We start from the raw sequence: 21870 nt of genomic DNA, 5'->3' as shown, positions 1-21870 counted from the left end.
ACATTGTGCCCTGCATAAACTGAGCATAGAATCTAAGGTCCCAATCACATCAACATACAACATGAGCAATTTCATCAGGAGTCTTTAATCCTTTATCCAGCATAAATGGCTGCCCCATGGCTACACAGCATGGCATTTATATATACTATAGTAGAGTTTCTAAAGCAAACATGCAACTTTTACAAGTCAAGGCAACAGTACATTATATTTTACTTACTTTGATACATTTTTATATCTTGGTGTTACTGTTCCTTTAAATACTTCCTGTTTATTGGTTCCTGTGCTTTACAGGACCTGCAGCAAACTTTAAGACTTTTATTACAATACCCTAGTGTTTCTTAATTTATTTTCAGAATACCCAGACAATGTTGCAGATATCAGCTTTGAGACCCAAAAATGGTAACAGCATGCACTTAATTTTAATAATTTATTTGATTATATAAAAAAAATCACATTATGAATGAGCATTATGCAGACAAACCCATGTTTATAATATGAAAGTAGACAAATTAAATTAAAGATTACATATTTTATTTTCCTATTTTGGAATTAAAAATAAATATGTATAGAGAAAACACAGAAAAAAATCAACCTAGTTCACAAAGCATGGTGCTGCTCATATGCTATAATTATTATATTGTAGAATGATATTATTATATTCTTTAATTAATTAAAATTAAATGTAAATTTTGTAATACTCCTATATTTTTCATCATACTGATTGTAAATCATTATTCCCTAAACTACAATAAACATATTTTGCTTCCTATAAAGAAAATGTATTATTTCATCATTCCCCTATTAGAATAACTCACCTCCACTGCTGACAAAGTCTCTTTTGAACTTTTATTTCCAAGTCCTGAATCATCAGCATCAATAAGATTCTCTACAGGGACATTCTGATTGGGCTTTAAGAAACTGAAATCACTTTCAGAGGAATCCAGAGCTACACAAACATTGTAGGAGTAGGGAAGACTCAAAGTCCCATTGTTGTAATTGGAAAGCATCCTTGGGTCAAACTGGGAATACAGATTTGTGTTTAAAGTTGGAAATTCCGGTGGTGGTTTTGACTCTTTACATTTTGAAATTATTACCAGCCCAACAGTTATGATAAATAACAAGGAAATTAGAGCCAGTGCAATTACTAAGTATATGTTTTGCATAATTGATGAAGGCTCTCCATCATTAAATTGGTTATTGAGTTTTGGAACAACTTTCTGAAAATGATCACCCACATAAATGCTTAATGTAACTGTTGCTGAGAGAGAAGGGTCCCCATTGTCTTTTACCATTATGACCACCTTATGCTTTAAATTATCTTTTTCCTGAAATATGCGTGATGTACGGATTTCACCCGTATGCTGGCTAATGCTGAAGGGGGAGGGTTCTGACATTTGTATGAAATGGTAAGAAAGCCAAGAGTTATGTCCAGAGTCTGCATCCACTGCAATAACCTTTGTTATTAATGAACCTTGCTCTGAGGTAAAAGGGACCATCTCATAAATAGGAGAACCACCACTTTCTGTTGATGGATACAAGATTTTTGGCAAATTATCATTCTGATCTATTATGTGGATAATCAAGGTGACATTGCTACTCAATGTAGGAGATCCATTGTCTTTAGCACTTATTTTCATTTGAAACTCCTTGTGCTGCTCATAATCAAATGATCGCTGAGCATAAAGAACTCCAGTCTCTATATTTATTGAGAAATAAGGAGACACAGGAAAATCCTCTGTATTTATGTTGGAAATTGAATAAATGATTTTAGCATTATCTCCAGCATCAGGATCTGATGCATGTATGTTGTATATTGAAGCTCCTGGAAGATTGTTTTCTGGCAAATAGGCAACAAATGTAGATTTAACAAACATTGGGGGATTATCATTAACATCTGATATATCCAGCTTGATGTATTTTATACTAGAAAGTTGAGGAGATCCTCTGTCTGTAGCAAGAATTGTGATATTGTACCATGGTACCAGCTCTCTGTCCAAAGAACCTGTATTTACAATTTTGTAGTATCTGCTGGAGGATGAAAGTAACTGAAAGGGTGATGGGCCAATTATCTGACAGTCAACTTCTCCATTTTCTCCAGAGTCTTGATCATGAACCTCAATCAGTGCTATCAAAGTGCCAGGAGCCGAGTCCTCAGGAATAGGGGTAGATAGTGATCTAATGGATATCTCAGGGGCATTGTCATTTTCATCTATAATTTCTATTAAAACTTTGGACTGTGCTACCAAGCCACCTCCATCTTTCGCTTGTACTGACATTTCATAATGTTCTGTGGCTTCAAAATTAAAATTTCCTTTTGTTGTAATTTCTCCAGTTATAGGATTTATATTGAAAATACTGGTATAAAAGTTTTCTGATATTTTGCTGATGGAATATGTGATCTGTGCATTTGTGCCTTCATCTTTGTCAGTTGCAGTGACAATAATCACTGTGGAGTTAATAGGTGCACTCTCACTTATGCTGACTTTATACACTTGTTGAGTGAACACAGGTAAATTATCATTGGAATCAGTAACAATGATCCTAATTAAAGCAGTGCCAGTTCTCACTGGGTTTCCCCCATCAGATGCTGTTAAGATCAATTCATGAAAGTTTAGAGTTTCCCGATCTAGATGTTTCTCTAATACAAGTTCCAGGATTGTGCTCCCATCTATGTTGATATTTTCATTCAGCCTGAAATACTGATTGTCACTGAGTCTGTATGACTGAACAGCATTAATGCCAATATCTGGATCTTCTGCATTTTGTAAAACCAAATGAGTTCCTGGTGGTGTTAGTTCAACCACTTCTAATGTCAAAATCTCAGGAAAAAAAACTGGAGGATTATCATTTATATCCTGAATTTCAATTTTGACACTGAAAATATTTAATGGATTTTCAGCAACTGCATCAAAGGTTAGGAAGCAGGAAGGTGCTGTCCGACACAGTCTCTCTCTGTCTATCCTGTCCTTTACATAGAGGTTTCCATTTTCTAAATTTACAGAAAAATATTTTTCTGAAACACGGGAAACAATACTAAATTTCCTAGAAATAACCTCTTTAATATCCAATCCAAGATCATTCACAATATTTGCAATAACAGTATCTTTTCCCAGTTCTTCAGCAATAGAATAATGAAGCTGCCCAGAGACTGAATGACAAAGCCATGAGAATAAGAATAAAAATGTTACTTGCCATTTGCATCCCTTGAATTTCTTTTGGGTTTTCATCTCAGCTTTTGTCTTTATGTGAACTCTTCTACAAGTGAAATTTGTTCTTTGAGAAGGCAAATACAATTCCCTTTCTTCATGAAAATAATCCAGAGAATGTTTTCTTCTTGCTGTTCTGCAGTGGTATTTAGTATGAGAAAATTCCACTTATTGGTGAACAGCGGCGCTCTGAGGTGAAAATTTGGTACTGCAGCTGTGAAATTCACTGTACTATGAGCAGCACTGTTTTAAAAACTGAAACTATTTGTTTAAAAAAATTCTTACATTCTTTAGGATATTAACTCATAAGAGCAAATTTGTTGACATTTGAGGTTCAATACTATTGTTTTTTCCCGTTACTTACATATTTAATACAAATCTTAAATGTCTTACAATTATTGTGTTTGATTGATAAATTGATAATGGATTCTTGTTGTTTTGATAAATCTCAGAAAAATCTTTGATTGGGATTTTATGCTGTGATTTGCAGGAATCTTGGCAAAATAGCAACTGTGAATAATCAAAATAAATCTCCCCCATATTTTGAGCTACCCTATAGCATCTGGTGTTGAAGAATTGTTAATTATTTGCCATCTATGCTATTTGTGTCAATAGTACAATTTATGAAAAAACAGTAAAATATGTATAAACTGCATGTAAATAACATTTGGCACAAATTCTTTTTTTAAAGCTTCTTTAGAAAACAGCACTAAAACAAGCATACTTTGTGGTCCGAAAGAAAACTACAGTTTGTTGGGTATGGATCGCACCAGTAAAAAACCTTTTCTGCAGTCACTTGAAGAAAAACTGACTTTTATTTGATTTAATATTTTACATTTCTATTGTAGAGAATACTGCAATGATAGAAAGACCAGTCCCATACTCTATCAGTGATACAGCAGTTAAGGTTTGAATGAAATAGGAAATAAAAAATGTGATGCTGCAAGCTCATTGGTAACTTTTTTTTTACCAGTAGTCAAACCCTTATACAAAACTCTCATTACTGATTTATATATAACTAAATAATTTTAAAGGGAAAGATATACTAAAATCATATGAGTATGTGTATTATGCACCTACAGATGGAGCAGTAGAATACTGTAATACACAGTACTAATTTAATTTGGCATATTGTATCCTGAGTCATACTGTAAGTCAAACTGTATATTGATATTTATAGACTTATTTTTCATGGTTTTTACACTTTTCAGTAAAATTTGTCTTTTTGAGTACCGTATATACTCGAGTATAAGCCGAGTTTTTTAGCCCTAAAAATGTGCTTAAAAAGTGACCCTCGGCTTATACTCGGGTATATACGGTATAACCAATATGTGAAAGCTTTCTTCCGCGATTTCTGCTAACCCACCCGTCCGACTCCATTGTGCGGCGCCTGCCTCTGCCAGAGCCCAAATGGTTAAAGTCGCATGAGGTCACGTACCGCGCATGCGTGATATTCCTTCACCCCGTAACGTCTCACTGCCTGGGTAAGGAGCTGCAGTACCCGCCCTCTCGGCCGCTAGTGATTGCCTTTACGTAACTGACGAGTTGATCGCTGCGCCGCACACCCTTTCTCGGCCCTCTAGGCTAAAGACGTGTAGAATAAAAGTCTGCTGCCACAGCAGCAGGGCCCGCGGCTTAGAATGATGCAACTGAGAGGCGTCTTGGTGCTATTGCTTTGCGGCCACTAGATGGTGCTGAACTGTAAGCGCGTAGCAAACGTTGTCAGCAGTCAGTTTGGTTTCAAACCTGCAGCTCGAAAATCGCTTGCCATGAAGTGGAACGATAGTTGTGGGGGCAGTGTAGGATTGGCAGGCACACGCTCTTTACAGCTGTGGGAATGTACCCTGGTGTTACAGCGAGCCGTTAAGGGATGCGTTGCCCTCAAATTCATTGTTGTAAGTACTTTATTCTAATGCAGAATGTGTGCTAAGGGTTTGCTCAAATGTTTGTGGTAAGTGAGACATGTTTATTAGGTGCTCATTAGCAGAATCCATAACAAGATGTTCCTGGGCCTCACAGCTGAAGTCCATCAAAGAAAGTCCAGAATGTGATCTGTTTTACCTATAAACATATATATTGAAATTGCTATTTATGTAGGTCCCCTAAACTCCTGCCTCCACCTAGGTCCCACACTTCCAATAGCAAAGATGGAGATAGTGACAAATGCTACATGTAGGGTATCTAGGCTCATTCAGATATGTCCTCTCATCTGTATTTATCAAGAGTGTACTCAAACTACATGCAATACAGTCGTTGGTTGGTCGATGAAATTGAGGGGCTTATACTCGAGTCAATACGTTTTCCAGTTTTCTTAGGTAAAATTAGGTACCTCGGCTTATATTCGGATCGGCTTATACTCGAGTATATACGGTAATTAGTAAAACACATTTTTAAGGTGAAAAAGTACAATATATATAAGCCTATTGTTAAACATATAGACAAATAAGACCCTAATTCATGTTTTTGAGATTGATCATTAAAATAATTCCACCTTAAGTTAATGCTAGTAAAACTGGATGTAATAATCCCTGCTTTGAATTCACAAATCCAATGATAAGAATAAATAAAGATGTATTATTTGTGCCCTTCTGAAGCAAATTGCCTTTGTGTTTATGTCCTTTACCTAAGGAAACAACCCATACAGAATAGCCCTTAATTTCAACACATTTCAAAATAATTTTAACAGTGATTAGGATCTTATAGAACAACATTAGTAGAAAAAATAATCCAAACTTGCTTTAAAATATTTGAGAAACAATCCTTTGCTTTTATAACAGCTATTTTTTCCTAATGCAAATGTCACACAGAGGGATTACAATGGTAATGAGCATTTGTACTTGGCTAAAAATGTATCCCATTGTTTTCTTGGAGACAAATAAGAACACTTGCTCCATGTTAAACAATTATTCTCCATTATTTATATAATACTGACATATACTGCAGATCTTAACATACTATATACATCGTTCATATTACTCCCTATACTCAACCACATTAACACAGTATGGTCTGTCATATCTGAAGGGAATTAACATTACATTACATTAACATTTATTTATAAAGCGCCAACATATTCCGCAGCACTGTATGTTTTTTAAACATGGAAGAAAGCTAGCAAACCCACTCAAACATAGCTAGGCCATTCAACCTCCATGTGAACGGTGCTATGACTGGAATCAAGTTTAAGAGACCAGAACTGGAAGCCTACAGACATCAGCTACTAATCTCCTTATGTAACTTATGAGTCAAAGAGGACAGTTATAAATGAGAAAGCGGATAATTAATTAAATAAAGTTGCCCTAGGTCTAGAAACCCATAGCAGCTAGGTTTTTGTATTGACACAGATGACCAGTTAATGGTATATGCTGTTTAGTTGCAAAGTTTGCACCATCTATAGTAACTCACAGCCATCAACTATAGGGTACCAATACCCCAGTGTTTCTTTATTTCTTCTCCAGGGTACTCAGATCAAGTTGCAGAAATCAGCAATGTGACCAATAAATGGTTATACACCACTTTTTAATTACAACTGTATACTGTATTAAGAAATTTCACATTACTAAAGAGAATTATTGAGACCCACCCTAAAATACTAGTCAATACATTATACCTAACTTCAAGCAATTATTTTATATAATTAAAGAGGTTGCACACACTGTAATGCCAGTCCAGGTACCTCTTTTATCATTCATTATACATAATCATTGTATTATACATTTTCTTTTCTTATTTTAGATTTAGAAAATATATTTATAGAACACAAAGAAAAACGTACAATCAAACAAGCTTAATAACTTTAGAGCCAGTTCACAAAGCAGCATGCTGCTCATCTGGAAGGATCAGGTCTAGAATAATTTAAAATTAAATTTAAATGTATTTTTACTTTTTTAGATGATTTGTTTTATAAATCATAATTCCCTTGACCTAAGGCTATAGCAAATATATAGCACATATATAGCTACAAATAAAGAACATTGCATCCAGTGCTTTATATTAGAATAACTCACCTCTACTGGTGACAGAGTTTCTTTTGAACTTTCATTTCCAAGTCCCGAATCATCTGCATCGATAAGATTCTCTACAGGGACATTCTGATTGGGCTTTAGCAAACTGAAGTCACTTTCAGAGGAATCCAGAGCAACACAAACATTGTAGGCATAGGGAAGACCCAAAGTCCCATTGTTGTAATTGGAAAGCATCCTTGGGTCAAATTGGGAATACAGATTTGTGTTTAATGTTGGAAATTCTGGTGGTGGTTTTGACTCTTTACATTTTGATATAATCACCAACATGACAGCTATTATAAATAACAAGGAAATTAGAGCCAGAGCAATTACTAAGTATATGTTTTGCATATTTGATGAAGGCTCTCCATCATTAAATTCATTATTGATTTGGGGAACCACGTGCTGAAAATGATCACCCACAACAAGGCTTAATGTAACTGTTGCTGAGAGAGAAGGTTCCCCATTGTCTTTTACCATGATGACAACCTTATGTTTCAAAATATCTTTCTCTTGAAACATGCGTGATGTCCGGATTTCACCCGTATGCTGGCTAATGCTGAAGGGGGAGGGTTCTGACATTTGAATGAAGTGGTAAGAAAGCCAAGAGTTATGTCCGGAGTCTGCATCCACTGCTATAACCTTTGTTATTAAAGAACCTTGTACTGAGGCAAAAGGGACCATCTCAAAAAAAGGAGAACCACCACTTTCTGTTGATGGATACAAGATCTTTGGTGCATTATCATTCTGATCTATTATGTGGATAATCAATGTTGCATTGCTACTCAAAGGAGGAGATCCATTGTCTTTAGCCATTATGTTAATTTGAAACTCCTTGTGCTGCTCATAATCAAATGATCGCTGAGCATAAAGAACTCCAGTCTCTATATTAATTGAAAAATATGGAGACACAGGAAAATCCTCTGTATTTATGTTGGAAATTGAATAAATTATTTTAGAATTATCTCCAGCATCAGGGTCTGATGCATAAACACTATAAATTGAAGCTCCTGGTAGATTGTTCTCAGGCAAATAGGCAGCAAAAGTAGATTTTACAAACACTGGGGGATTATCGTTGACATCTGATATATCCAGCTTGATGTATTTTATACAAGAAAGTTGAGGAGATCCTCTGTCTGTAGCAAGAATTGTGATATTGTACCATGGTACCAGCTCTCTGTCCAAGGCACTTGTAGTTACAAGTTTGTAGTATCTGCTAGTGGATGTAACTAACTGAAAGGGTGATGAACCAAGTATATGACATTCAGCTTCTCCATTTTCTCCAGAGTCTTGATCATGAACCTCAATCAGAGCTATCAAAGTGCCAGGAGCCGAGTCCTCGGGAATAGGGGTAGACAATGAGGCAATAGATATCTCAGGTGCATTATCGTTTTCATCTTTAATTTCAATTAAAACTTTGGACTGTGCCAACAAGCCACCTCCATCTTTAGCTTGTACTGACATTTCGTAATGTTTTGTAACTTCAAAATTTAAATGACCTTTAGTTTTAATTTCTCCATTAGCAGGATTAATGTTAAACATTTGTGTATGAAAGGCATTTTCAGCTGTTCTGCTAAAAGAATATGTAATGTGCCCATTTGTACCATCATCTTTGTCAGTTGCAGTAACAACAGTCACTGTAGAGTTAATTGGTGCACTTTCACTTATACTGATTTTATACACTTGTTGAGTAAACACAGGTACATTATCATTGTAATCAGTAACAATAATCCTAAGTAAAGCAGTTCCAGTTCTTTTTGGGTTCCCCCCATCAGTTGCTGTTAAGATTAATTCATGAAAATTTAGAGTTTCACGATCTAAAGGTTTATCTAATACAAGTTCCAGGATTTTGCTTCCATCGATGCTGATATTTTCATTCAGTGTAAAATACTGATTGTCACTGAGTCTGTATGACTGAACAGCATTACTGCCAATATCTGGATCTTCTGCATTTTGTAATACCAAATGAGTTCTAGGTGGTGTTAGTTCATTAATTTCTAAAGTGATGGTGTCATGAAAAAATATTGGAGAATTGTCATTTATATCCTTAATATCAATTTTGACACTGTAAATATTCAAAGGATTTTCAACAACTGCATCAAAGGTTAGGAAGCAGGTAGGTGCTGCCCGACACAATGTCTCTCTGTCTATCCTGTCTTTAACATACAGGTCACCATTCCCTAAATTTACAGAAAAAAACTTCTCTGAAACACGGGAAACAATACGCAGCCTTCGAGATTTTACCTCTTTAACATCTAATCCCAGATCATTTACAATATTTGCTATAACTGAATCTTGTTTCAGTTCTTCAGCAATAGAATAATGCAGCTGCCCAGAAGCTGAATGACAAAGCCATGAGAATAAAAAGAAAAATGTTACTTGCCATCTGAATCCCTTGTAGGTCTGTGTTTGGTGGATTTCCATCATTCTTAGGGTGTGAAATATAATATAAAAATGTAGAACTTGAAATCCTCCTCTTTGAGAAAACAAAAACAATCTTCTTGCTTCATGAAAATCCAGAAAAATGTCTGTCTTTCCTTTTGCTGCAGTGTGTTTGAGAATGAATTCCCTTTATTGGTGAACAGTGGCACTCAGAGGCATAAATGTGGAACTGCAGCACTGAGGAACTCTTATCAGTGTGATTGTTTGCATTAACAGAATTATGTTTAAATTCAATTGTGAAATAACATTTTTGAATCCAAATTATGAATGTTTGGATTTTATTTTGAATTTTAAGCACACATTTTAGGTTTATGTAAATATTATTAGCAATATCAGTATCATAATTACTGTAACAGAGTAAACTTTAGCATGGCATACCCTATAACAGACTTTTGATATACAGTATATATATATATATATATGGTTTGTCCCTGAAGAAGAGCACATTTAGTGTTCGAATGTTAGATTAATAAAGGTTTTTTGTTCTTTTTTAAAGTCCCTGTGTGCGCGGCAATCTGTAAATTCAACAATAATGTCGTTCAATTGATTAAAACTTTATTTTATAAAGCTTTTAAGCAGGATTGTGCTTTTTACCTAATGGAGATTGGATTAGATTTTTAAATGTGCAAACCATGAGCAGCAAAAAAATCTTCATGTGACACATTTTCCCTGGAATAACTATACATTTTTGAGTGATTTCACAAAATAATATCTTGTGGTGCCTTTCTTCACAACCATTGTGACTCAAGCACATTAAAACAAACTTCTCACATCTGTCATCCAATATATCATACCGTACCTAATTCTAAGGCTTGAACTTGATGTATCTACACTATAACTGATATACCAAACATGACTAGTATGTATCATTTACCTTCTTGATGTCTTATCATATCACCTTAATGTTAGGATTAAAACCTCTATAAAATTATAAAAATTAGCATCACAAGAACTAGTGATTTCATTGGTCTCAGTTTTCTGTTTTTAAATGCTCAGAATAAAGATAAAATAAGATAACTGGCCTGGCGTGCAGAGGTTAGAACATATTATGCACAAGCCTACTGTCTTTGCCCAAGACATAGAGCTTCAATGACCCCAGGTATGAACCTAGATTGGCTAAGGTTGTATAAAGCATTCATTTTAATTAACAACTTTACCACAAGTTTATAAAATATCATCAAACATCATCTGTAAGGTGTAGTGTAGGAACATAGTAAAATAGATAGTAAAATGGACTGACAAATGTATAATATATAGTGCAAAAGGAGTTAAATATTCCCTGCATAGAGGGTATGAAGAAGTGTCAGGACTACAGAGAAGCATCTCACAGTTGTTATGACTACCTCTTAATATTAGGTAAACATCCATTGTTCATGACAACTGAATTGTTTTTGTAGTTACCTAGAACAACACTGCCTCTTCTTCAGTCTCTGGGTTCAACTGTCTTGTATAGAATTACAGGCAGATTATTTTATTTTTGACTCAGTATGGAAACCTGGGAGATGGTAGCATTTATTGTTTTAACAATATTTACTAATCAAATGGTCTTTTGCATATAGTTTTCATAATCCCCTCCCAAGAGTAATCACTTACAAAAATAATAAAGATACAATTCCAATCGACTTTTGTTGTCAATTTGACAACATCATTGTGATACTTGAAAATTATTTTCATCATGTATAACTTTTTGGGCCCACATCATAAATATGCAATGTATAAAGGTATAGTAAAAGATGGCAATTACTGTAGTAAAATATTTAGCTTGACAATGTAAATGTACCTTTTAATATTTTCTTTTTTTAGTTATTGGTCATATTTGCTACCCTAATTCCTCAAATGATTAATTGTATGTTATGATATCCTGTGCTTATGATGTATACATTATTATTCAATATTTATAATAATTTACCAGTCTCCAATTTGTATTGCCTTAGCTTTCTTATTTGAAAGACATGACATGGGTAGGAAAGTAGCAAAGTACTTACATAAGCAATAAGTTACATGCATAAACCTAAATATCTTACAATACTTTATGGTATAATAATCCTGTACAAACCCACAAACAAAACTTGTAAAGAAATGCTTATAGTACAGATACTATTTAAAAAATATGAATTCTGTAGTGATATTAACAGTAAGATGTTGGTAATAAACAACAAAATCACTGTATGCCACAAAAAAAAACACCAACAACATAGTATAAGATTGACAGAACTAATAAAGTGGATTGTCATATGAAAATAACTCACCTGCAAAGAAGTGCTAGGAGATAAAGTATCTTTTATATCTCCACTCACAAATCCGGAATCATCAGTGTCGATAAGACTGTCTATGGGAATATTTTGATTCACTTTCATTAAAGTAAAGTCACTTTCTGATGAATCCAAAGCAACACAAACATTGTAAGAGTAGGGAAGAGTCAAAGTGCCATTTTGAAATTTAGAAAGTATCATAGGATCAACTTGAGAATAAAGATTTTTGCTTATTGCCCCAAAGTCTGATGGAGGTTTTGGTTCTTTACACTTTGATAAAATCACTAATACAACAGTTAAAATAAACAGCAAGGAAATCAGAGCAAGTGAAATTACCAAGTACATTTGCATTTTAGAAGGAGGTTCTCCGTCACTGAACTGATTATTGAGTTTGGGAACTATCTGTTGAAAATGGTCTCCAATAACAAGGCTTAAAGTGACTGTTACTGAGAGATGTGGATCTCCATTGTCCTTTACCATAACCACTGCTTTGTGCCTCAAAATATCTTTCTCTTGAATGGCACGCAATACCCGTATTTCACCCGTATGCTCATTAATGTTAAAGGGAAATTGTTCTGATATTTGTACAAAATGATAAGAAAGCAAAGAGTTGTGTCCAGAGTCTGCATCCACTGCCACCACTTTGGTGATCAATAATCCAGGTTCAGATGCAAATGGAACTGTCTCAAACACTGCTGAAACACTACTTTCTGATGGTGGATATAAAATTTTTGGTGCATTATCATTCTGATCTGTTATGTAGATAAATAATGTTGCATTATTAGTCAAAGTTGGTGATCCACCATCTCTTGCCATTATTTCCATTTGAAACACTTTATGTTGCTCGTAATCAAATGACCTCTGGGAATAGAGAACTCCAGTTTCTATATTAATGGAGAAGAAGGATGAAACTGGAAAGTCTTCTGTATTTGAATTGGAAATAGAATAAATCACTTTGGCATTATCTCCAAGATCAAGATCTGATGCTTGTATTTTGTATATTGAGGCTCCTGGAATGTTGTTCTCCGGCAAATAAGCAACATATGTTGATTTCAAAAATAAAGGTGGATTGTCATTAACATCTGATATATCAAGTCTGATTACTTTTCTACTATGCATTTGAGGACTTCCTCTGTCATTTGCTAGAATTGTGATATTGTACCATGATACTTTCTCTCTGTCCAAGACACTACTAGAAATAATTCTGTAGTATCTACTGGTAGAAGAAACTAACTGGAAAGGCACACTCCCCATAATCTGACAGTCAACTTCTCCATTTTCTCCTGAATCCTGATCGTGAACTTCAACCAGGGCTATTACAGTGCCAAGTGTAGAATTTTCCAGAATAGGACTAGATAATGAAGTAATGGATATCTCAGGTGCATTGTCATTTTCATCAATAATATGTATTAAAACTTTGCAGTGGGCCACGTAGCCACCTCCATCTTTAGCTTGTACTGATATTTCAAAATTTTCAGAGATCTCAAAATCCAAATTGCTTTTTGTTCTAATTTCTCCATTAATAGTATGAATACTAAACATACTTGTGTGAAGGCTGTTTTCTGATGTTTTGCTGAAGGAATACGAAATTTGTGCATTTGTACCTTCATCATCGTCAGTTGCATTTACAGCAAGTACTGTAGAGTTGATTGGAGTGTTTTCACTTATACTCACTTTATATAACTCTTCAGTAAAAACTGGCATATTGTCATTGACATCAGTAACAATAACCCTTATTATAGCAGTGCCAGTTTTTACTGGGTTTCCCCCATCAAAGGCAGTTAAGATTAATTCATGAATGGTCTGTGTTTCACGATCTAGAGATTTTATTAATACAAGTTCAGGAATTTTACTGCCATCACTGCTGGTCTTTTCATTCAATGCAAAATATGAATTGTCACTGAGCTTGTATGTTTGTACAGCATTAATGCCAATATCTGGATCTTCTGCATTTTGTAAGACCAAATGAGTTCCTGGTGTTGTTGATTCAATAATTTCTAAAGTTATGGTGTCATGAAAAAACATTGGAGGATTATCATTTATATCCTGAATTTCAATTTTGACACTGAATACATTCAATGGGTTTTCAACAACTGCATCAAAGGTTAAGATGCAGATAGCTGTTGCCTTGCAAATTTTTTCTCTATCTATTCTCTCTTTGACATACACATTACCATTTACTAAATTTACAGAAAAATATTTTTCTGAAACCCGAGAAACAATGCGAAATCTTCTAGGCATAAGATCCTTAACATCTAATCCAAGATCAGTTGCAATATTTGCTATTACAGAGTTTTTTCTTAGTTCTTCAACAATGGTATAATGAAGCTGAAGAGAGACTGAATGACAAAACCATGAGAATAAGAATAATAATGTTACTTGCCATCTGATTCCCTTGCATGTTGGTGCTTGATGGATTTTCATTTCAGCCATTTTCAGAACCTCTATATGAATTATTTCAGAAAAAAATCCCTTTAGATGATCTGGATGTTTGATCCAGTGGAAATTCTAGGCAATAGTTTGCTTCTTGATGGGAGTAGAGAGGAATAAAATATATACTTTGTCTATCAGATAATACAGAAACATGTCTCTCTTCGTTTCTTGCATTCTGCAGTATAATGAGTTATATGCATGTCACTAGATTTCCTGTTTCAAATTCTTCTGCTTATTTGGTCAATAGCGGCGCTTTGAGGAAAAAATAGGGAACTACAGCACTGAGAAAATATTTTCCTTTTTTGTTAGAAATTTATTTTGTATTAAGCACTTTTTAAAATAATAATCATGAAATGAACATACTTGTCAAAGTAAAATTTTTAGTGCAATTGTACATTTTCTTCGTGTTTCTTTTAAAATAATGCACTTCATGTACTGTTTTATTTTGTATTTTACAGCTGCCAGCCAGTTTCTTGACTGTGTTGCTGCAAACTCTGAATTTATATCATTAACTTAAGATATGTAACTACTTCATTCATTCAATAAACTAAACAGCTTAATTTTAAAATAATTTGAGTTCACAGCTCTTCAATTTAGAACTGTTTATTTGCCTTAAACACCAAACTCTATATGTAATGCATCTTTGTAGATTTATTAAAATAGCAAGACAAGTGCACCCAGTGCAAAACTTTGTGAAGCCCCAGTCCTGAAGAGCTTATAATCTTTTCAGTCTAACAGTAATGGAAGAGACTAGTAAACATGAAATATATATAGCTGATGAATCCCTTCTTTGAAAGGGATGAGTATTTGAAATAAGTGGATGAAAAGTGATCAGAAACCTTACAGCTTTAAATTGCATACATCTAGTACATCGCATTATACTCTAGAACTCATATAGTAAAGAGAGAAATTACACCCAAAGCAGAAACCTAGAGCAAAATTATATATAGGTCCTTGATAAAGGTCCCAAGAGGGACCAAAATGTTGGATCACATGGTATATAAAAAAAGAAGATATTGGTGTGACCTGGTGTGCTGGTCCTCCTTATAGGTGCATATATATACAGGTATCGGACCCCTTATCCGGAAACCCGTTATCCAGAAAGCTCCGAATTACGGAAAGTCTGTCTCCCATAGACTCCATTTTAATCAAATAATTCAGAATTTTTAAACTGATTCCCTTTTTCTCTGTAATAATAAAACAGTACCTTGAACTTGATCCCAATTAAAGTATAAATAATCCTTATTGGATGCAAAACAATCCTATTGGGTTTAATTCATGTTTTATTGATTTTTTAGTAGACTTAAGGTATGGAGATCCAAATTACGGAAAGACCCCTTGGTCCCGAGCATTCTGGATAATGGGTCCTATACCTGTATATATATATATATATATATATATATAGTCCACAAAAAACAGCAACACTGGGAATTTTAGTGAAAAACCAAACGTGTATTTAGTATTTTATTATTCTAACAGCAGTAGAATTGTCAATGTGTAATAATAACTGAATTTGTTGTCTTAGTAAATAACCACAGCTCATCTAAACTGGTAGAAATTTGAAGTCTGTAGGTAACTGTAATTTGAAATTGTCATTGTCATTGTCACTGATAATGTATAGTAAACATGGTAAAAAAAGCATTGCTGCATGATCATTTTCTGTTTACAGATATTCAGATGGGTTTATTTAAACCTGTAACAGGAAAGACATGGCCAACTTCATATAAATGGGCACCCTCACTCATACAAAAATGCTTCTTGGCCTTCAATTTTAAGATAATTGACCTCATTCAAATTATATAACTATTGAATTATAGTAATAGACTAACTGATTTTACTAGTGGACACATGTGAATGAAGACTTATAATTTAGTCATTCTCAGGCTGGTTGTCATTATGGTCAGAAATCATACCCATTTTAAAAAATACTATGTATCTGTTTAGCATACTTTTGCTCCATTGCACATAATAGTTTCTTCAGACTCACTATAATGCAGCCATTTTGAATCTTGAACCAAGTAGACATGTAACCAAGAATATCTTTGATGATATAAAACATTATAATACATTATTAAGTAATTATGTTCTTTAAATAAAAAACACCCAGTTAAAAGCTACAATGCAATTTAATAAAATAATATCATATCATTACAATGTTTTTATATGTTCATAAAAAATGTTTGATACCATTTATAGGTTTAACTGAGACATGTAAACTTAGCCACTGGCTAGCACTGATGTAAGGTAAGATGGGACCCTATAAGTTGCACCCCACCAATTATATTATTTAATTTTAATTAGAAATTATATGAGCAACAAGTCAGTTTAAAAAAATATACTGATATTATAAAATGTTTGTAACAAATAAAGCTGTCAGCAAGAGACCTATACATATACCGTATGAATATTTCTAACGAACAGAGCTCCCTTTGGAAAATCAAAATGAAAGCTTAATATGAAGTAAAAAGTATTTCACAGTTACAATTTATAATGATTTATAAATAAGATAAAAGGTTTACCTGCATGGGTTTGGTAGCTGACAAAGTATCATCTGATGTTGCATTTTCAAGTTCTGAATCATCAGCATCAATAAGATTGTCTATAGGAACATTGTGCTTTGGTTTTTCCAAACTAAAATCACTTTCAGATGGATCCATAACCACACACACATTGTAGGGATAAGGAAGAGGCAATGTCCCATTGAACTGAGAAAGCATTCTGGGATCAAATTGAGAATACAGATTTGTACTCATGGGTCCAAAATCTAAAGGAGGTTTTGATTCCTTGCACTTTGATATAATAACCAGCATGACAGTTACAATAAAGAGCAGAGAAATCAGAGCAAGTGCAATTACTAAGTACAACTGCATACTAGATGAAGGCTCTTCCTCTACAACTTGATCAGTGAGTTTTGGAATCACTTGCTGAAAAGTATCCGCTACTACAAGGCTTAATGTAACTGTGGCAGAGAGAGATGGATCTCCATTATCTTTTACCATAACCACCACCTTATGGTTCAAAACATCTTTCTCCTGAAAGACACGGGATGTCCTGATCTCCCCCATGTGTTGGCTAATGGTAAAGGGGGATGTTTCTGCCATCTGTATGAAATGATAAGAAAGCCAAGAGTTATGCCCAGAGTCTGCATCCACTGCAACCACTTTTGTTATCAAAGCTCCTTTCTCTGAGGCATAAGGTACCATCTCAAATAAAGGTGAAACGTCACTTTCTATTGTCGGATATAAAATCTTTGGTGCATTATCATTCTGATCTATTATATAGATAATTAATGTTGCATTGCTGCTAAGAGATGGTGATCCATTGTCTTTCGCTGTTATCTCCATTCGAAACTCCTTGTCCTGCTCATAATCAAATGATCTCTGAGCATAAAGAACTCCAGTTTCTATGTTCACTGAGAAATAAGAGGAGACCGGAAAATCTTCTGACGTTGTGATGGAAATAGAATATATAACTTTAGCATTTTCTCCCACATCAACGTCTAATGCTTGCATTCTGAATACTGAAACTCCTGGTAAGTTGTTCTCAGGTAAATAAGCAACAAATGTAGATTTCATAAAGAGAGGCGGATTATCATTAACATCTGATATATCTAATTGGATAATTTTTTGACTAGAAAGTTGAGGATGCCCTTTGTCAGTAGCAACAATTGTGATATTATACGATGATGCTCTCTCTCTGTCCAATAAACTAGTAGTGATGATTCTGTAGTATCGACTTGATGATGTAACCAACTGAAACGGAGCAGTTCCTATTATCTGACAGTCAACTTCTCCATTCTCAGCGGAATCTGGATCTCGAACTTCAATCAGTGCTATCACAGTACCAAGAACTGAATCCTCAGCAATAGGACTAGATATCGAAGCAATAGATATAGCGGGTGCATTATCATTTTCATCTGTGACTTCTATCAATATTTTGGAATGGGCCACAAAACCACCTCCGTCTTTAGCTTCTACTGACATTTCATAATTTTTCTGTACCTCAAAGTTTAAATTCTTCTTAGTCTTAATTTCACCACTTGCAGGATTGATGCTGAAGGTTGCACTAGCAAGGCTGTCCCCAGAAGTTCTGATTAAAGAATATGTGATTTGTGCATTTACACCCTCATCTTTGTCTGTTGCATTTACTTGAAGCACCGTGGTGTTAATTGGAATACTTTCACTAACACTCACTTTATATACTTCTTGGGTAAACATAGGTATATGATCATTGGCATCAGTAATAGCAATCCTAATAAGGGCAGTTCCGGTTCTTACTGGGTTTCCTCCATCAAAGGCTGTTAACAATAATTTGTGGATCTTTAAATTCTCACGATCCAAAGGTTTCTCTAAGACAAGTTCTGGAATTTTGCTTCCATCAGTTCTGGTCTTTTGATTCAGTGTAAAATACTGGTTGTCACTGAGCTCATATGTTTGCACAGCATTAATGCCAATATCTGGATCTTCTGCAATATGCAAAACCAAATGGGTTCCTGGTACAGTTGTTTCAACAATTTCTAATGTAATTGTTTCATGGAAAAACACTGGTGAGTTATCATTTATATCTCTTATTTCAATTTCTACAGAAAAAACATTCAAGGGATTGTCAACTATTGCATCAAATGTTAGAGAGCAGGTAGGTGCTGCATTACACAGCATCTCTCTGTCTATCCTGTCCTTAACAAATAAATTCCCATTGTCTAAATTCACAGAAAAATATTTCTCTGAAACATGTGAAACAATATGAAATCTTCGAGGCTTGAGTTCCTGTTTGTTTAATCCAAGATCTTTTGCAATATTTGCTATAACAGAATCTTTTCTCAATTCTTCCACAATAGAATAATGAAGCTGTGCAGAGACTAAATGACAAAAACATGTGAATAAGAAAGAAAATCTTACTTGCCATTTGATTCTTTTGCATCTCTGCCCTTGAAGGATTTTCTTCACAATCATTCTGAGTGCATAGAATTTCTAAATTTGTAATCCAGCAGAAAATGTAGTTTATATTTTTATGGGAATAGAGAGCTGAACAGTCTTCTGTTATGATAGAATCCAGAAAATGTCTGATGTTTTCTGCAGATCTGCAGTGAGTGGCTGAAATCTCCCATTCTATATCCTTCTCCTCCTTAGTAAACAGCGGCGCTCTGAGGCACAAATGTGGAACTGCAGCACTGAGAAAATCTCAGTAATTTTAGTGATCATAAGAATAATAATTTGCTGTCTCTAGGAATCTGAGTGCACAACAATTTTCCAAAAAACAGATATGTGTTCTTTGCATCAAAAAACTATAAACTGCTAAAGAAAGTACAACTAGAAAGAAAGCAGTACAGAGTATTGGTTCTTATAAGGCTCTATCAATCTGTCTTACTACATACAAAATTACATACAAAATTAAATTGTTAACCATTTTTTGCCTTTCCTCTCATGGAATTGGAGAACCAGAAAGGCAAGTGATCTAGTTTTTAGATAAGACTACTAACTTAAAGGTTATACAATAACTTGTATAATGGAATTTGTTCAAAATATTAGGTTCTTATTTTATGCATTTTTACAACAGTTATTTATAGTGATGAGCAAATCTGTCCCATTTTGGTTCACTAAAAACTTAGCTAATATGCAAAAACATTTCTAAAATGTTAAAAACTCACAAAATGTATTAAAGTCAATGGCCGTGGGCATTTTTTACAGCTCTTTTTCTGTGCAAAATGCATTGAAATCAAAGGGCATTCTTTAATGGTGTTTTTCCCCCAAAATACATTAAAGTGATTGAGCCTTTGCAAAATGCATTAAAGTCAATGGTTTTGTTTTTTTTTTTTTACATGTGGTTTTTTTGTGCAGCTTTTTACTCATATGAAACATTTTTATAGTAAAATGTTGATGTGGTTTCGCAAACAAATTTTCCAGTGGTGAAATGTAGACTTTAACCACAAATCCATGCCTGCCATATAGTTTAACCATTTATTTGAACTGTCACATAAATCTTTGAATCATATCAAGGCTACATACATTTTTCTTTGAACATCACTTTAGAACATTTTTCTGGGATAGTTAATAATTTACCCAGAATGTAACTGAAAAATTAGGGTAGCAATGAGTTAGCAGTCCATGTGTAGAGGTCACCACAGGCCACCAGAAAAAATCTTCATCTTCCTCTATAACTATGTTCGTAGGATTCCTAGTTGTTTTATCAATGGATGAAACTGTTGCAAAAGTAAGTACATATTCCTGGGGCAGAGTGTGGCTATATGTTGTATTTGCTTACCTGGGTTCTCCACGTTTGCATTAATAGCAATCCATCTTTTAAATCTAAGGTCGTACATGTTCAATGGTTAATAAATATGCCACTAAAAAAAATCACTAGGCTAAATAACTTTTCAGTGCATATGCTGACAATTTAGTGTACAATAATGCTTTACAGTCCAGTAGAAACTAAATGCTTTATAGGCTAAAGTGCAGCATTTTAGAACACAAAAGAAAAGATACAGTTACAAGCTCATAAAATACACCAAGAATTGTATCTTTGGCTACCAGTGTCAATTGTGTTTGTGCAATCCCACATGGTACAACCACACCATTACCATATAACAGAGGAAGGAAGAAGAGAGACAATGAACTGATCTGTTGATAAGCCACTTAATTAGGGGTGAATTTATTAACACCGGACACAGACATTACTGGTGATGTTGCAGATCGCAACCAATGAGATCTTTACTTTTTGTTTTCTAACTTGTAGGTGACAAAGCTGCAACTACTTTGTGCACCCTTTAAAAGCTGTGAATAATTCTCTTACCTCAGCCCTACTATTAAAACTGATATAGTATATCTCATCTTATATGTTATCTGTAGTGTTATCCCTAAGTATTTCCACACAGTCAAAATAAACGTGTAATACTGCATTAAGTTGTAAACAATGATATGTAGTTACTAAGTTCAGAAATAAATGTATATTAGCATGAAGTAGTTTAGAAAAAAAAAAATAATATCCCCCAAAAGGATTATAATTGTATTTATATGAGGTATAGTAAGTAGGATTTGCATTTTGTAACTTGCGATTTTAGGAAATAAATAATATACCGCAGTAAAATGTTCAACCATGGTAAGAAAGCCAAAATACAAGTTCCACAGTAATACTTAGATTTGCAATATCCCATATACAACTGTTAAACAACAAAATCATTTCATTTTTTTTTATAAACCGTGCTACATTATAAGCATAACTCACCTGCATGGGGGTGGGTGACAAAGTATCATTTTCAAGTCCAAAACCATCACATCATTAAGATTTTCCATGGGTACACTTGGATTAGGTTTTAGGAAAGCAAATTTACTTTCAGATGAATCCAAAGCCACACAAACATTGTATGAGTAGGGGAGAGGCAATGTTCAATCATTGTACTTTGAAAGCAATCTGGGATCGAATTGAGAGTACATGTTTGTATTTATAGAACCTAAACCTGTTACATTATTTGATTACTTACATTTTGATATAGTCACCAATGTAACAATAAAAATAAATAGCAACAAGATAAAAGAA

The 21870-nt window shown here is 34.2% G+C and overlaps 4 protein-coding genes across 4 annotated transcripts; all 4 read right to left on the bottom strand.

Annotated features, from left to right (window-relative positions):
* Positions 1 to 594: 594 nt before the first annotated feature.
* On the bottom strand, positions 595 to 3316 carry LOC105946883 (protocadherin gamma-B2). Its single transcript, XM_012960143.2, has one exon. It carries the CDS (start codon positions 3225 to 3227, stop codon positions 783 to 785), a length of 2445 nt encoding a protein of 814 aa, XP_012815597.2. The 5' UTR covers positions 3228 to 3316; the 3' UTR covers positions 595 to 782.
* Positions 3317 to 5219: 1903 nt separating this feature from the next.
* LOC101734529 (protocadherin gamma-B5) lies at positions 5220 to 9707 on the bottom strand. Its single transcript, XM_031898194.1, has 2 exons — positions 7214 to 9707; positions 5220 to 5267 (listed from the first exon to the last, which is right to left on the bottom strand). The coding sequence occupies exons 1-2, from the start codon at positions 9635 to 9637 to the stop codon at positions 5220 to 5222; spliced, it is 2472 nt and encodes an 823-aa protein (XP_031754054.1). The 5' UTR covers positions 9638 to 9707.
* A 1109-nt stretch (positions 9708 to 10816) lies between these two features.
* Positions 10817 to 14500, bottom strand: LOC105946884 (protocadherin gamma-B2-like). Its single transcript, XM_031898193.1, has 2 exons — positions 11902 to 14500; positions 10817 to 10840 (listed from the first exon to the last, which is right to left on the bottom strand). The coding sequence occupies exons 1-2, from the start codon at positions 14335 to 14337 to the stop codon at positions 10817 to 10819; spliced, it is 2460 nt and encodes an 819-aa protein (XP_031754053.1). The 5' UTR covers positions 14338 to 14500.
* A 2332-nt stretch (positions 14501 to 16832) lies between these two features.
* Positions 16833 to 20656, bottom strand: LOC101734597 (protocadherin gamma-B2-like). The gene is made up of 2 exons (XM_031898192.1): positions 20599 to 20656; positions 16833 to 19195 (listed from the first exon to the last, which is right to left on the bottom strand). The coding sequence occupies exons 1-2, from the start codon at positions 20654 to 20656 to the stop codon at positions 16833 to 16835; spliced, it is 2421 nt and encodes an 806-aa protein (XP_031754052.1).
* Positions 20657 to 21870: the final 1214 nt, after the last annotated feature.

Source organism: Xenopus tropicalis, chromosome 3, assembly GCF_000004195.4.
Source record: "Xenopus tropicalis strain Nigerian chromosome 3, UCB_Xtro_10.0, whole genome shotgun sequence".
Classification (NCBI taxonomy): domain Eukaryota; kingdom Metazoa; phylum Chordata; class Amphibia; order Anura; family Pipidae; genus Xenopus; species Xenopus tropicalis.
The sequence above is the reverse complement of the archived record's forward strand: the minus strand, read 5'-3'. Positions and strand labels throughout refer to the sequence as shown.